At 39.3% G+C, this 18,630-nt stretch overlaps 1 protein-coding gene across 3 annotated transcripts in view; it reads right to left on the minus strand.

The window, feature by feature from the left end:
* sgcd (sarcoglycan, delta (dystrophin-associated glycoprotein)) overlaps nt 1-18,630 on the minus strand; it is a 357,132-nt gene that overhangs the window by 139,064 nt on the left and 199,438 nt on the right. For all 3 annotated transcript variants that reach the window (XM_057821021.1, XM_057821019.1, XM_057821020.1), the window contains one exon: nt 5,089-5,274. In XM_057821021.1, the coding sequence (XP_057677004.1) occupies nt 5,089-5,274 (186 nt within the window). The remainder of the gene's footprint in view (nt 1-5,088; nt 5,275-18,630) is intronic.

Here is an 18,630-nt window from a genome sequence, read left to right on the forward strand (position 1 = left end):
AAACAGGTGCCATTAATACAGGTAACGAGTGGAGCCTCGTTACAACTCTTTGACAGCCAGAAATCTTGCTTGTTTGTACATGACAAAATACTTTTTTTCCACTCTAATTTGGAAATAAATTTTAAAAAATCAATGTGATTTCCAGTTTTTTTTTTTTTTTTTTTTCCAGATTCGGTCTCTCATGGTTGAGGTTTACCCATGTTGACAATTACAGGCCTCTCTAATCTTTTCAAGTAGGAGAACTTGCACAATTGGTGGTTGACTAAATACTTATTTGCCCCACTGTATTCACAGCTTGCTATGTTGATAATTGCTATGTTTGTTTACCGTTTTTCGTCTTACTGCGAAGAAAGAGGAAGTGACGATCAGTCCGCCATGAGATTTACGTCATCAGCCATCGTCCTGTGACCCGGGAATTTAACGCTTGCTTTCACATACGGCTCGTCCTGGGGCTTTCCCGGACATTATACTAAGACGTGACCCGTGAAATGGGTCATGTCAATCGACTCGGGAAATTGCTTCCACATACAAGGTCTGCCTGTTTAAATCTTGGGATTTTAACTGTGTTTTGGTGTATGTGAAAGGGGCTTATTATACTGTATACATATATGCACTATATTTTCAGAAAAAAATTTCATTAGCAACTAAACCGTTAGATTTAGACAAACCGCTTCCCACACACATACATAGAAAAGGCATAATTACTAGAGATGAAGCCGATCGATCGGGTCCGATCACGTCATTTTCAAAGTATCGGAATCGGCAAAAAAATATCGGACATGCCTTTTTTTAATATATATATATTTTTTAAATAAATCGTTTTCTAATTGTATTTAACGTTACAGACATAATATGTTACACTCATCCAGAGTCTTTAGTTGAGGCTTAAGGTAGGGTCATCAAATTTATCCCGTTAACAGCGGTAATTAATTTTTTTTTTTAAATTATCACGTTAAAATATTTAACACAATTAATGCATGCGCTGCACGGCCCACTCACGCATTGTTGCGTTCAATCTGTAATGACGCGGCAGCGTAAAATGAGTAGAGTGAATTTTAGCAGCCTTTGGAGCCTTTTTTTAATTGGCTAAAGCCTTACAATCCCTCTCCCTACGATTAGAAACATCGTGGGAAGCAATGTGGGGAAGAAAGGTAGTAAGTGATCTTTTTATTAACACCCTATGTTATTTCCCAACGCAGAGAAGATATATCAATTGGTACCACTACGCACAGTCATGGGTGCACTTCCCATCATGCATTTGGGCAGAACAGATGGCTACAGTATCATTTACTGAAAGCTCAACAAATACACTAGATGGCAATATTTAGTCACAATATACAAAGTCACATTTATCCTTTAAGAATTACAAGTCTTTCTATCCGTGGATCCCTCTCACAGAAAGAATGTTAATAATGTAAATGCCATCTTGAGGATTTATTGTCATAATAAACAAATACAGTACTTATGTACTGTATGTTGAATGTATATATTCGTCCGAGTTGTATTCATTTTTTTCTTAATGCATTGCCAAAATGTATATGATCGGGAAAAATTATCGGGAATGATTGGAATTGAATCGGGAGCAAAAAAAAGAAGCAATCGGATCGGGAAATATCGGGATCGGCAGATACTCAAACTAAAACGATCGGGATCGGATCGGGAGCAAAAAAACATGATTGGAACAACCCTAATAATTACTATCAAAAAGTCAATAGTTTTTGTCAGGGTGGATTTTCTTTTCGTCAAAACACTTTTTAGTAGTTTTCTAGTACTCTCACACAATAAATGTTTGCTTTTTTAAGTGTGTATTTTTCTTCTAGTAATATTACCATTTTGCAGTATCTGAATGTATCTTTCTCAGTATGCTTTTTTCCCCCCCAAGAAGATAATCACATTCAGTTTTGGACTAACTTTTTTTCCCTCAGTATCAAAGAAATGATCGTCAATCGAGACCTTGTGATTTAGTCATTGCTAGAGAATTGGTGAATAAGAATATTCACAAGCAAATATCCCCCAAAAATCATATCGATTTTAATGGACTCGATTGTACACACTGTGAATCTGTGAAGCTTTTTCATGTGAGTTAAGATTCTACTCTTGTTTTCCGCCTCTGGCTTTCATGGTATCGCCCTCGCTCACTCTCACTGTGTCAACCCATCTGTCTCAGCACTCTGTAATCCACAGTGCTTGTGATGAGTCACATAGTATAAAGTGCCCACCCCACACACATACACATACGGAACATACCATCACACATGGCGACAGTTATGAATAAAACATGGGGTTCAATTCACAGCGGGGCATTAATATGAGATCTACATAAATCAGCCAGTACTTTCTCGTGGCACGTACGAGGCGCTACCACGATTTAATATGTCGGCCTGCGTGTCGGAAAGAAGGCAAAACATTCCAAACGCATTAAAGGCGACAAGGACGTCACGGTTTTCCAGTGTTGTCTTCCCCCGGGTGACAAATGACGAGCCAAAGATTGGTCATTGTATTTCTTAGTGACAGTAGGGAATGGGACGTACTACGTCTTTGTTTGGACGCGCCTCCATGCTGGTAATAGGATTCACTTCCGGTTCGGCAGACTCAACGCGGATTGTAACATGTGGTCGTGCTAAGCTAACTCTTTCGGTGTTTTAGAAAGAAAATATGGGAGCTTATTGTTGCGTTACCGGGTGCAACAGCGTCTCCTACGACAAAAAAAGGGGTTAGGAAAAATGGACTCACTTTTCACCGTTTTCCTGCATGGAGGACCAAATATCAGATCACGAAGGTACGACGAATGGCTGGATTGCAGCAGTTCGTCGGAAAAGCATTTCTTATGATCATATTTCTGCTGGAATGAGAGTGTGTTCCTGTCATCTCTACTCTTGTAAGTTGAACGATTTATCCACTTTTGGTTTCAATACGTTTTTTTTTTGTTTTTTTTACACCGTTGTGTAAATCTGCCTCGGTAGCAATGCTCGCCTACTACGACTCACCTACCTGTTGTGTTCCGAGGTAAACCTGCTGACAACACATCCCGATTGGTCACCATCTCTCTTCTTGGATCATTTGACAAAGAAAATTTGTTCAATGGAGTGGTTCCATTTGTCCTGTGTCGGACTCAAACAAGCCCCTGCAGCAGACGCCATCTGGGTCTGCCCTTCTTGTCGATGAACTGCAGGCTTTTAACTTGTGAAAATGCAAGAACTTTAATGCACATATTTATTCTGACTGGCTATTTAACTATGGCGAGTGACGTGTTTTTTTTTTTTTTTTTACCACTTTGACAAAGACATGTTTCATTGTAATGTTGAATTTATATATTCTATTATTTTTTTTAAATTTATAATATTCTTATTTGCACTAATGTAGACTTTAGACTGTCAATTCAAATAGTGTTGGAAAAGTTGCAATACCTAAAATAGAAATGCAAGAACTGTAAAGTACATATTTATACACCTTTATTTACCTAAGGCCACTGGATGTTTTTTAACTGCTTTGAAAAATACAGGTTTTGTTGTGATCTTGTATTTATATAGTATATAACTTTTTATAATGTATTATATTATGTATTATAATATTTGCTGCCCCCTGCCAGAGTGTGGGCCATTTTGTACTAAAATGGTTTTAAACTGTCAGTTCAAATACTGTGCTGGAGACTAGTACTTGCAATACTTAAAATGGAAATGCAAGAACTTTAAAGCACATATTTATCCTGTCTGGCAATTTACCCAAGGCCAGTAAATAGTGTTTTAAACTGCTTTGACAAAGACACGTTTAGTGATCTTGTATTTGTGTATTACTTATAATTTATTATATAATATTTGCTGCAACGGTCAGAGGGTGGGCTTTGTTTGCACTAATTTAAAGATTTTAAACTGTCAATTCAAATATCGTATTGGAGAAATTGCATTACTTGAAATAAATCTATTGCAATTTATCAGTCTCAGTTCTTGTCTACAACACTGTCCAAAAATTGTCAATGCATATTCCAAATAGAATAACAAAATTAAGTCACCTAACTTTGTAATTATTACACCTGTTTATTATGAAGACCTGAAGTAAACAACAAGCAGTTACAGTTTGTCAAGAAGTTGTTCGAGTCATGTTTTGGTATTCATAGTTTATTGACTTCACAACAACACTTGGGCTCGTGTTTGTAAGAGCAGAGCAAACTGAAGTTTCAGCGTGCACTTTTCGCCTTTCCAACCTCTCATAACGCTCCGATGTGGTGCGCTTGACCTCAGAATAACCCAAGAAGAGATATGGTGACCAATCGGGATGTGTTGTCAGCATTTCATATGCAGGTTTTCCTAGGAACATAACAGGTAGGTGAGGAGGAGGAGTAGGTTAGCATTGCTACCGAGGCAGATTTACACAATGGTAAAAAAAAACAAAAACGTATTGAAACCAAAACGGTTAAATCGTTCAACTTACAAGAGTAGAGATGACGGGAACACACTCTCATTCCAGCAGAAATATAATCGAGAGAAATGCTTTTCCGACGAACCGCTGCGCCCCAGCTATCCGTCGTGCCTTCGTGATCTGATATTTGGTCCTCCATGCAGGAAAACGGTGAAAAGTGAGTCCAGTTTTCCTCGCCCTTTTTTGAGTCGTAGGAGAAGCTGTTGCACCCGGTAACGCAACAATACACACCCATAATTTCTTTCTAATACACCGAAGGAATTAGCTTAGCACTACCACACGTTACAATCCCCGTTGAGTCTGCCGGACCGGAAGTGAATCATATTACCAGCATGGAGGCGCGTCCAAACAATGACGTAGTACGTCCCATTCCCTATAAGGAGTGTTTGTGGTTTGCGTTTTGCAGTGTGATTTTCCCCACTTACGCTTATTGATAAAGCAAATGATAATGCTCCTGAAAGGTAGTTGAGCAGGAATACATTTTTCATTCAAAACATACTCCTTTGATTTGAATTTTTCATTTAGCTAAGACGTTAGCAAGAAAGAAAAAACACTCTGAAGGCATTAGCAGGAACAAAGACATCGCAGTTTTCCGGAATTTCTTCCCCTTGAGTGACCAACCACAAGCCAAAGATGTGCTTTTTGCGAGCGAAGGAACCAAACAGGACTTACGATAGTGAAGTTCATGACTTTGAGGATCCAGATGGTAAGTGCCAGGTTGACAAGGATGAGGATCATCAGCAGCAGGACAAAGAAGTAAAGGCAGCGTTTCCTCCATCCGTAGATTCCCACTTTGTATACTTGTGCTTGCTCTGAACTCTGTACATTGTTCCTATGACTGCACTGTTCTTGGGTCATCTGCCGGGGGAGGAAGGGAGAAGAGGGTCAAGCTCACCGGAGGTCAACAAATGACAAATTTTGAAATCTGAATTAATTTAGATTTTTATGAGGTGAAAAAAACAGTCTTATGAATGCAGGACGTTATTCTGTGATATCATGAATTATATCAAAATGTAGGTAGCAATCACCTTAGATAGCAGACCGACGTTGATTAAACGTTGATTTTCTAAAAAAATCATCAATGTGGTCGACATTGAAATTTTGGACAATAAACAATGTTGATTCAATATCGCAAATATCAATGACACCTGACATTGACATGAAACAACGTTGTTCTATGGTATGTCAGGCAATGGTTGGGTGAACATTGTGTTATAGTTGATGAACCAATAGTAGAAATAGTAGATCTTGGAAATATGGTTGGAACGGCATTGAATTATATATATATATATATATATATATATATATATATATATATATATATATATATATATATATTAGGGGTGTCAAACGATTAAATTTTTTATCGAGTTAATTACAGCATAAAAATTAATCGTAATTAATCGCAATTAATCGCAGTTCAAACCATCTATGAAATATGCCATATTTTTCTGTAAATTTTTGTTGGAATGGAAAGATAAGACACAAGATGGATATATACATTCAACATACGGTACATAAGTACTAGTTTATTATAACAATAAATCAACAAGATGGCATTAACATTATTAACATTCTGTTAAAGCGATCCATGGATAGAAAGACTTGTAGTAGAAAGACTTGGACTTGAAAGACTTGAAAGATACATTTTAGTACAAGTTATAGAAATTTTATATTAAAACCCCTCCTCATGTTTTCGTTTTAATAAAATTTGTAAAATTTTCAATCAAAAAATAAACTAGTAGCCCGCCATTGTTGATGTCAATAATTACTTACACAATGCTCATGGGTGCTGAAGCCTATAAAATCAGTCGCACCCAAGCGCCAGCAGAGGGCGGCAAAACTCCGAAAAACACAACAAGTACACCTTTCACTGTACTGTCACTTTAATCTGTTTGAGCGGGCATTTGTGCGTTAATTGCATCAAATATTTTAACGGGATAAATTTTAAAAAATAATTACCGCTCGTTAACGTGATAATTTTGACAGCCGTAAGATATATATATATATTATATGCAGTATATATTTTTTTATTATATACGTATGGTATTTTATTAGTCAGCTGTTTCTTCTGTCTGTAAATAAAGCAGGACCGCTAAATATAGGCATATTTGAAAGCATTAATCGTGTCATGGTTGAAAATGGAGGAAAACATAACATTGATTCACGTTGTTTCAATATTAATAATAACTGAAATAACGTTTAAAGTTTTCAACGTTGGAACAACATTAAGGGTGCAAAAGTGATCACAAATCAACGTGTCAATGTTGATTCAACCATATAAGGTCGACAGTGGAATGTTGATTCAACATCTTTTCGACGTCAGTCTGCTATTGATTTGATAAGGCCAACATATCGCCATTGTATCTCTTCATTCCTGTCGATGCCGTTGGATAGCGATTGATTATGATTCTAATAGCTCGACTGTGCTGCAGCGGAGGCACTTGGCACATCGCTGCAATGGGCCGAAACTAATAACTGCAGGTAAAACACCATTTAGCATCCTAGTCGTCAAATGACTTTTGACAAGCAGGCACTTTAGCTTCTAACTGAAACAAATAGCACAAGACAGGGGTCCCCGATTGTGGACTAGCTTGCTTATTTCCGATCTGATTGGACGGGAGATTTTTTTTTATTTTTATGTGTGTGATAAAGGACAGGAGGGAAATCACCAATTGGGAGAGCAAAGCAAGCAATGAAAATTCACATTATTTGACAAAGAACCACTGGGTCCTCAGTTGATTACGGTACTGTGAAGGAATATTTTATTCATGCTTATAAAACACAATTATTAACAGCTGTGAAACTGTATGTTTGCATGTGAGACTGTATTCATGTTCATGCGTTCCAAATATGTGTGCTTCATATACTCCGTTTCTCGGTGAGAGTGATGCAGCAACACAAAGAAGCAATGGAGATTGGTCGTAACATCGGCAACACTGTCAGCAAGGCCTGTGATGATTTGTCCCAGGTGAAGATGGAACAAGCAGCGTCAAGTAATGCCGTCGCTCAAATGGTGACGAAAATTATTACGGAGATCCGGGACCAAGAAAGGCTTGTTCGCGGGAACCAGGCCAGGGCGGATGAAGACTAACCCACCTGAGTGGATTGTGGCGGAGATGGGCCTCCATGACTCCCTCGGCTAGTCCTCCTTACACAAATCTGACATTCACCCTAATCGATGAACTCACACTAATCGACAACATTGCCAAAGTGCTATGGCAAATCAATAACTTTTGGGAAGGAAAAAAAAAAAAAAAAAGCTCATGTAGAAAAAAAAAAAAAAAAAAAAAAAAGCTCATGTAATGTCATGTATGCAACTCTTCCATGTTTGATTGTGCATATGCTTCTCCCGTCAGCCCTTGTCTTTCTTTGGTTCTTTCTTTCTTCGGGGTAATCATATCACATTTTGCAACTGTCAATGATACCGATGATGATGACAATGAATAAAAAAATACAAATACAAATTCCTTTGAACTTCTACAATGGCGCCTGTTGACTGCCTTATCAAGATATGACTCCCTCTTGGACCAGCCAGAGCTAGTTTCCAAGGTCATAACTCAGGATGTTTTTCTGTGGAAAATCCCCAGCTTGGGCTGTAATAAGTTTCACTTCTGTTTCACAGTAAGCATCCTTAGGTAATGCCCTTTCAATAGTATAAAGGAACTTGGCTCACTTTGTCTCACTGTACTTCTGCGTGATCACAGCACTTGACTGGATCACACCATTTGTACCCTTGATATATATCTTGTTTATAACGTCTATGAAGCAGGCAATCCTTGGCTGGGTTTGATTCTTTCTCTCATCTGAGCTATTGATTGATACTTTTCTTGGAGTTCAAACTTCAACTTCCCTGACAGGTACCTATATACGAGGTTAAGAACTGCGCATAATGGACTCTTTTATACAGAATGGTCATAGTAGCTGGTCTGTCAGATCTTATATTAATGCCTACATACTAAGGGTGTAACGGTACATGTATTTGTATTGAACCGTTTCAGTAGTGGTGCTCGGTTCGGAACGAAAGCGTACCGAACGAGTTTCTGACATAATGTAACCCTTACTTTTCGAGGCTGTGAGTCAATCGGGTTACAGTTTCTTTGTGCAAATTATATTTACGCCGTCTTCTCTACTTTAATGAGGACCAACACGGTAGGACAGTATAACCCAGAAACGTCAACGGCGCGACAACGTGGCCGCCGCGAGAACGCAGTGAAACGCGGGCGTTAAAGTAAATCAGCCAATGCACACCAGTCGCAGTGCGGCCGCATGTTAGACGCGTCCCACAAGCGCCTCAACACGACGCACGCGAAAAGAACGGCAGAGTTTATTATTTGACGCGAGACGTGACCCTCCTGCGTCAGTACTACTACCGGTAGCAAGGATCGGGCTGACCGGAAGTCACTCGTGTAAAAATACGTTGGATCCGGTCGATTTTCAAACTAATATGCAATCGTAACCCACTTTTTGAGTCCATCAGCTCTCTTGAGTGGTAGATCGGGGCAGAGTTGACTTGTCTTTGTTGATTTACTGCTGTCTTTTCTTCTATAATAATAACCAAGACGGCCCAGTGTTCAATACAAAACCCTCCTACCACAACAAAACAAGTAGGAACTAATATTCATATAGGAACTAAAGTTATACAACATAAAATATACAATATAAATGAATACTACATCACATTTGTAAAATATAAACACATAAGAAAATGAATAATAGCCCATTTTAAAAAAATAAGTGGAAATGAGCTAAAACACCTGTAACTAAATAATAAGAATAATACACAGATCCTGCTTACAAAATTAAATTTATTAATTTCTGTGTGGCGCTTTAACTTGAGAAAATCCACCAATAAAGCTTTTGAAAGCCGTTCATGAGAAAAAAAAAAAAGATTCATTGAGGCATTTCATTTGTAAAATACATGGTAAAATCTTTGTCATTGGGATTGCTTTTCTCTTTAGCACAGGACTTCTTTTTTCTTCTTTCTTTCAGAAAGAAAGCTGACCAATACGCGGGGTCTGAAAGGCAAATTGTTGTTGGATTATCTTTAAATACCGGCTACTTGTTGCGCAGAATTCTAGCTTTGTATAGGCTAATTTTCCTATTGTTGAAAGCACAAAGGTGTGTAATAAACAACTAGCACATTTACAGTATATTTTGCATTTTCTTTTCTTACTGTACCGAAAATTAACCGAACCGTGACCTCAAAACCGAGGTACGTACCGAACCGAGATTTTTGTGTACCGTTACACCCCTACAACATACAAACAGATTTTTACAACTGTATTAGCATAGATCAGGTCATAGACTACGATGCAATCCAACCTTCAGAATTTTCAGATGCACGCATTTAGCACCGAAGCTTACTCTGATACATCAACACTGCGTCGCTTTAGCTAACTGAAGTTCAACAACAGTACAGTTTTATCCAAGAAGTTTAATACAAAAATGATGTCTGAGATTTTTCTCTTTGTTTACAGTCACCACTTTTAGTCAATCTCTTTAACTTGTTGAAAAGTTACACACAGAGACAACAAAGATTCAGGTGAGTAATGGACTGCCAAAACAACCAAAAAAATGTGAGCCAAAAATATCTTTTCCTGGCAGACATTTTTACAAAATCAGTGTAGGTGGGAACATGAACCAAGATTCACAAAAGCAATCCGTCACTAGAGGAACAAAGACACGGCAACGAAGACTTGGCGGACTATTTCGGGAGTGTTATCGCCGGAAGCTCTAAAAATACTTCTGGCTGTGCTAATCAGATTTAATTGCCGTTTTGTCTCACTCGATTATTCAGTGTGACATTGTTTTCAAAGGCCCTCCTGAAAGACAAAAAATTGTACTGATGGTGTTCCAGTAATGTGTCAAGCTGAAAAGGATCATTGTGCCAAAATAAGGGCTGAACAACAGGGTACGAGAAGCAAATTAGAGGCAAAACAAACTATTGGACCTCGTTCCTGCACTGCTGCTACTTCGATTGATCAACCAACCGGAGACGGAAGAAAAACAAAGTATGGTTCTGATTACACAGAGAAATGAGCTTTTTACAAAATGTTATTGGCCGCTTCCGAGTGCCAAACAGCCAGGCAGCTGCCCACTTTAGCTCTTTTATGGACTGCACGTGGATTTGTACCAGCCGGGACCCGCAGTTGCCAATGGCCACAGCCCCTTAGCGGCCATATGACTACAAACTGAATGAATGGCAAGAAGCCAGCAGTGCTTTATAATCTCATACAATGTGCGGCTAAACAAAGCATTACAGTAATGCGATTGGCTGATTAAAAAGTTTTAAGGTCATAGAACACTACCTTCAGTAGCCAAATAAATTGTGTGAATGGATTTTCACTACACTGCAACATTCCATTAAGTACTTTACCTTGAAAAGGTAAAGTGAAGTTTCAGATTTGCTTTTTGTTGGGCTGTCTTTTGAATAACTCCGGTATTAGGAGTGCTTATCTTTTGTCTGTACTGTCTGTACTGTATGCTAGCTCAGAAGATTCCTCTTTCATTTGTAAGTTTAAGTATAAATTTGTATCAGTTCAACTTTCCTGCCTCTGTTATCAGTCTCACAATAACAGTTTGATTGGCTAATCATACGGGAAAGAAAATGCCCACAGAATCTACGATTGTGACCAGATTGATATGACGATACACAAGGTTAATCTTGATTCTAGGGCTGCAGCTATCGATTATTTTAGTAGTCGATTAATCAATGAACTAGTTCGAATAATCGAGTAATCGGATAAGGAACAGAAAAAATTTAAAATACCTCAAACGGTATATAAAAAACAAAAAAATGAGGATCTATGTTAAGGCCGGCCCAGCCTATACGCAAACTATGCAGCTGCTTAGGGACCACTAAGAGCCCCCAATCTGGCAACCTCATTTTATACGTTGTTAATAGAGCATCGTGAATAATGTGTCGCGCATTACCGTTTATCAGTGCAAACATCCATTTTCTTGTCATTACAATCTGGCAACCTGGGGAGTGACGTTGAACCTGCTTTGCAATGATTGGTGCTCAAACTTGATTGGAAAATAGATGCACGAATATGTCGAAGAGAATTTATCCTTCTGGAGCAGAGAAACGAAAAATCTGATTAATATACAAAATATGGACGTATGGGTTGGATTGCATGTATGGGTTTCACAGTACACTGTGACGAAAAATATGGGCCCCTTGGCATTATTTTGCTTAGGGCCTCCAAAGGGCCTCGGCCGGCCCTGATCTATGTACAACAAATGAACATTTAGCTAACTTACATAGTAAAAGGCCGCTATCTTAAATGCTATAAAACGCAAATGTTTTTTTTTTTTTTTTTTTTTTTTTTTTTTACAACGCTCTTAAGAAATAGCTCAGACACATATTCCGCCCCCAAAAAGGCTAAATATACCCATAAACTACTTTAAGAAGCATAAAAAAACATAAGCTAAAAAAAAAAAAAAAAAATTAGCTTATGTTGGTCTTAACAAGGAGCAGCTGGATTCAGTCACATGAAATGAGGCAGATTAGAGGGCAGTGTATCCACCCAAATCAGTAAAACTAAATGCAAACACTTTCAAAACAAACCATTAGAATGCCACTTTAATTAAACGAATACTCGAAGCAGCAAGATTTAATTCGAATATTTTTTTTCTAATCGAATACTCGAGTTAATCAATTAATTGTTGCAGCACTACTTGATTCACCCTCAACTGGAGATATAGCATAAGAAACTAATTTTGGGCCATTTCAGGTCATTTGCTGTTGATTTTGGGGCATTTATGGGTCATTTCGTTATGATTTTAGGTTACAGAGCAGGAAGTCATCTGGAAATGTCCCCAAATGAGTAGACAGTGACTCAAACTCAACAGGAAGTGACCTGTAACTGCCCTAAAATGAGCAAAAAGTGACTTGTAAGTACCTCGAAAATCGGAAAGAATGGCTGCGTATGCTCTGGTTTAGAATGAGTGAATGTTCATTTGCCCGTCCTAGTCTAAGGCTAGGTTCATACTACAGGTCTTAATGCACGAATCTGATTTTTTCGTGTTTTTCTGACTCGATTGAGGCATTAACTTGACGGTCTGAATGGGACAAGTTGCATAGAAGTGGACCATTTCAAATCCCATCACTTTCGTGTGTGGTTCAAATCCGATCTGGGCCACATTTTTTCAGAACGTGACTGGCGGTCTGAACTGTCAAGACTCCCAAATTTATATTCATGCAGCAATTACGTCAGCAAAAAGCAAGAGGCACAGAGGACGGCAGCCATGTAGGCGTTAGCGCCTAGCTTGAACTCTGCCTTTAAGCACGAAGCGGGCTTGACCACAGTCCTAAAAAATAAAATGAAGAAAAGAATAAGCCTTACAATTTTCGATTTTCATTCTGTGCGCCGAATGAGCAGCTTTCATTATTGCACACATGGCTGAGTCGGGGAAAACTGATGTCCACACGTCAAGGATCATGTGTGTGCGTGTATGCGTTCTATCAGTCCATATAAACTTTGAATATAAGACTAAACAGGGATTATTAATGTCTGTTATTTGTGTCCTCTTTTTGGAAATCAAAATATGATCACTCTAGAATGACATACAGCTAGCATGTGTAATTTGTTTTGATGCTTCTGCGCATGCGGGTCTCTTTGCTGAGCGCATCTCGGACTGCGAATTAGTGCGCATGCGTGATACTTGAACGGTCTCAATGGACAAAGGCAGTCTGAATGGGCACGCCAAAAAAACAGATATGGCAAAAAATCGGATTTGAGCATTAAGACCTGTGGTATGAACCTAGCCTAAGTGGCTCGGGTGTCTAAAGCGATCAATTGTAGCCATTGGGTTAACAAAGATACTATTCTAGTGGAAGATTTTGGTAGCAACTTGCTGGTTCCGCTTTCCTTTTTTTTTGGGGTGACACCTTTTTAAAATGATATTCCGATTCTTGGCATGAGCATATTGATAACCTTTTGTGATACAAAGTATTTCAATTTCGATATTTTATCACACGCCTACTTGTCACAGTTATCATTCAGTGTCTTAAGAGGAACACAGCTCCTAATCCCTAACCCCAACCCAAATACTTTTGAAATGATGTCAATTTAACTTCAAAAGTGACACAATTTACTAAATTACAATAAATGATATCTGTCATAAGCATCCATTCAAAATTATGACAGTTGTCACATCATAATTATGAATTGTTATAAGAGGCATTCAAATGACTTTAACCAAAGAAACAGTCAAATGTTCAAATCGTTCATAATGCAGTAGCTTAAATTTATGTATTATAATACTATTGTATCTAGTGCTGCAACGATTAATCGATTAACTCGAGTAATCCCGATTCAATTCCAATCATTCCCGATAATTTTTTCCGATCATATACATTTTGGCAATGCATTAAGAAAAAAATGAATAAAACTCGGACGAATATATACATTCAACATACAGTACATAAGTAATGTATTTGTTTATTATGACAATAAATCCTCAAGATGGCATTTACATTATTAAGATTCTTTCTGTGAGAGGGATCCACGGATAGAAAGACTTGTGACTTTGTATATTGTGACTAAATATTGCCATCTAGTGTATTTGTTGAGCTTTCAGTAAATGATACTGTAGCCATGCCCCAATGCATGATGGGAAGTGGAACCATGACTGTGCGTAGTGCTACCAATTGATATATCTTCTCTGCGTTGGGAAATAACATAAGGTGTTAAGGATAAAATCAATTGCTACCTTGCTTCCCCACATTGCTTCCCATGATATTGCTAATCGTAGGGAGAGGGATCGTCAGGCTTTAATCAATTAAAAAAAGGCTCCAAAGGCTGCCAAAATTCACACTATTCATTTAACGCTGCCTTTTATCTCTCTATATAGGTAAAACGGCGCCATTACAGATTGAGCGCGACAACGCGTGAGTGGGTCGTGCAGCGCATATATTAATTGCGCTAAATATTTTAACGTGATACATTTTTAAAAAATTTAATTACCGCCGTTATCGGGATAAATTTGATAACTCTACTTTAAGCCTAAACTAAAGACTCTGAATGAGTGTAACATACAGTACTGTGCAAAAGTTTTAGGCAGGACACTTGCCTAAAACGTTTGCACAGTACTGTATATATATTTTTTAAATTATTAAATTTATTAGGATCATGGAAGCTTCCACTTGGGGAAAATATATACATACAGTATATCCTGTATAGACCCTACCCACCGACTTCACAAAACCACGTGCTCGCTGTATGGTTCCGCCCACTTGTCCGTCATTTTGTCTCTGTATTAGCATTGGTTTCAATTGATCGAGGAATTTAAAATGCATTTCATGGAAGACCCGGTGCTTTCTGATGCCGTAAACTCACTGGATGTGTTGCATAAAAGGCGTTATGTGGAAAAGCTTCGTTCTATACAGTCGCCAGATCCATATTTGATGCCCAAATCGATGTTTTTCGACCCACTGTCTTCGCCCTGTCTGCCTGACATCTGCTACGCTGATATTTACAATTATCTTGTCCACACAAAATCAGCCTATTCTCACGAAAATTTGAAAAACTTCAAGAGCTTGGAGGCTTATAAATACTTCGTTGCTGGTTGGGTGAAACAGGTCCTCGTCCACGAAAATTCGGCAGGAATCTATCTTGTGCTTGGAAAGGTGAGTTACGAAATTTTCAATTCAAAATCTTTTGTTATTGCTAACATCCACTGTCAAGTCTAATGTAGGTTATTTGTCAGCCCAAAACCCTCTAAGTATATCTTAAATGCATCTTACCGGATATAAAATGACTACTACATAGTCTGTGGGGATTTTTTTGGTGCCCAGTTTTCACGTCGAATTGCAGCCGTCCATTTCGCTCTCCTCTTTGGATCCCTCGGAATACGGTAAAACTTCAAGTCTCTCCTTCCATCTTCTCTGTTAGTGCAACCAACAGTCACACACGCCTTCACCATTTTGATTATTAATGTTAAGGAGCAGAAAAACACGCCGAAAATAGGAGGGATGTACGTAGCCGTAACAGGTTAACACTATGTTTTGACGGACAATTGGGCGGTACCATTCAGGAGAGCGGAGTTGTGACGTCACGTGGGTAGGGTCTATATACATAATATAATAAAAATATACAGTACTGTGCAAAAGTTTTAGTCAGGTGTCCTGCCTAAAACTTTTGCACAGTACTGTATGTCTGTAATGTTAAATAAAATTAGAAAACGATTTAATTAAAAAATATATAATATTTAAAAAATGCTTCCGATTCCGATATTTTGAAAATGACGTGATCAGACCCGATCGATCGGCATCGCGATCGATCGGGTCCGACATCTCTATTTTATAGCATTTAGGCTAGTGGACTTTTGCTATAAAAGTTAGCCAACTGTTCTTTTTGTTGTACTTTTTTTATACAGTTTGAAGCTAAGCTCAGTTATTTCAATTTCTTTTTAAATGAAAGTGCAATTTTGCATCGTTTGAAACAACAATTGGGAATTTCATTTTGTATTCGCATTTCGTGCTCTTTTGAAAGTGCAATCTTAGCATTCTTTTGTTTTACATCTCCAAAAAATTATTCTGCAAGGCATTAAATGTTCCTAATCTGATTACTCGATTATTCGAACTAACAAATTGATAGATTAATCGAGTACTAAAAAAATCGGTAGCTGCAGCCTTAATTGTATCATAAATTAGTTCAGTACATTTCAGTTTGAGTTGGTTTGGCATATATTTTCAGAGTAATTCAAGGCTATTTAACAATGGCTAGTATAAGGTGGAATTAAAAACCTCTTTTGACAAATATTCCTGTCACAAAAATCAAATTGGATTCTCTGGTGTTCCCTGCAGTTAATCTTTGCCTACCTGTGTTTATGTTTATATATTTACAGTCATTACGGGAGAGCAGGTAGAAGGTTTGTGACAAGAATTAAAGGTATTTGTTATTTTTCCAAGTGCCTTTAGTGCATTTTAATGCTGTCATTGATGAAAAAGCAGGGAAAATAGTCCCTGAACAGCAAGCTAGTAAAGGCATTTTCGCGCTGTGGCATTTCGACAAACATGCACTTTATGTGTTTTAAAGGCGAGACCAAATGAAAAATGGACAATTTGGTAGCATTAAACCTTAGCGAGTGCCTGGATTCATCCTGGCATTTGTGATACATTTAGTTGACTTTTTCATTTCATATTCAACAGACTGTAAAAAGAAAGTCTCACAAAACATCCCAGCTCAAAAAAAGCCAATGTTATTATCATTCTGTGCCAGGGTTTTTTATGTTGATTTTTTTTCTTTTGCGACTTGGCCGGAGGCAGCTTCTCCACGCCGTGCATATGAGTGTTTACGGTTCATGACACAATTATGATTAAGATGTTAGCCTCTCACCGCGAGGTGAATACAAAGAAGAGCAGGGAGAAAAAACAGAATAATGGCATTGACCTGCCCTACTCACCATTTCATCTAAGTGTGAGATTGTCCTCAGAAGGAGATACAGTCAATGTAACATTTAATACCACTGTGGCCTTGAGCGATGAATTTTCAGCCTCTACTTGATCATTAAGAACACAGCGTAATTGCTTCGAGCAAAACCGATGCTTTCCATGCTAAAAAAGAAAAAATCGCCTTAAATAAAACACTTCTTTAATGCAGAGGCTGCTCGCAACAAACACTTCCATGCGTATCACTAATTAATCGCTGCTGACTAGTGAATGAGCCGCGGAAAGAAATTGGACTTTAAATCATTTTAAAAGAGGAACAAGAAGTACGCTGATGCATCAAAACCTGTGTGGAAAATAAGGGCAAAACATTCAATTATCTTCATATTGTAGCACAGCATGTAACATTAAAAAGAATTTGAGCTCTGTTGCCTTTCTACCGCAAGTTGGGTCAGTAGCAAATAGCAAAAAAAAAAAAAAAGTCATTGAGGGCACATTAAATTTTTGTTAACTATAAGAATATATTATATTGTACTACAGACAATTGAACTCCAGTCACAAGGTCTTCGACTGGAGTCTACTCGAGTCGCAAATTTGATGACTCGGACCGACTCGGACTGGGAATAAAAAAAAAAAAAACGCAACCTCGGACTTGACTTGCTTGAGCCGGGATAGTCCAAGACTAGGCTCGACCTGTGAGACAATAAATCAGGACTCGACAAGCTGACCTCGGAAAACTTGAGTTGTAGATTGGTTTCCACCTGCCAGTGAGCTGATTGGTCAACTTGGCCGCTTTCGCCACGCCCTCACGGAGGAACCTGTGACTCGACTCGACCTCAAGACTCGGACTCGACTCGACCGAGACTCGACTCAACCTAGAGACCCAACTCGACCTCGACTCGACTCGACCTCGAGACTCGACTCACCTCGACTCGACTCAACCTCGAGACTCGACTCAGCCTCTAGACTTGACTCACCTCGACTCGACTCAACCTCGAGACTCGACCTCGAGACTCGACTTCAAGACTCGACCTCAAGACTCGACCTGACCTCGAGACTCGACCTGACCTCGAGACTCGAGACTCGACTCGACCTCGAGACTCGACTCGACCTCGAGACTCGACCTCAAGACTCGACTCGACCTCGGGACTTGACCTCAAGACTCGACTCGACCTCGGGACTCGACCCTCGACTCGACTTCGGGACTCGACCCTCGACTCGACCTCGGGACTCGACCCTCGACTCGTCCACGAGACTGGACTTCAAGACTTGACCTCAAGACTCGACTCGACCTCGGGACTTGACCTCAAGACTCGACTCGACCTCGGGACTCGACCCTCGATTCGACTTCGGGACTCGACCCTCGACTCGACCTCGGGACTCGACCCTCGACTCGTCCACGAGACTGGACTTCAAGACTTGACCTCAAGACTCGACTCGACTTCAAGACTTGACCTCAAGACTCAACTCGACCCTCGACTCGACCTCGGGACTCGACCCTTGACTCGACTCGACTCGACCTCAAGACTCGACCCTCGACTCGACTCGACCTCAAGACTCGACTCGACCTCGAGACTCGACTCGACTCGACTCGACCTCGAGACTCGACTCGACTTCAAGACTTGACCTCAAGACTCAACTCGACCCTTGACTCGACCCTCGACTCGACCTCGGGACTCGACCCTTGACTCGACTCGACCTCAAGACTCGACCCTCAACTCGACCTCAAGACTCGACCCTCGACTCGACTCGACCTCAAGACTCGACCCGACCTCGAGACTCGACTCGACTCGACTCGATATAACCTTATGAGTTGA

This window comes from Corythoichthys intestinalis, chromosome 18, assembly GCF_030265065.1.
Source record: "Corythoichthys intestinalis isolate RoL2023-P3 chromosome 18, ASM3026506v1, whole genome shotgun sequence".
Taxonomy (NCBI): domain Eukaryota; kingdom Metazoa; phylum Chordata; class Actinopteri; order Syngnathiformes; family Syngnathidae; genus Corythoichthys; species Corythoichthys intestinalis.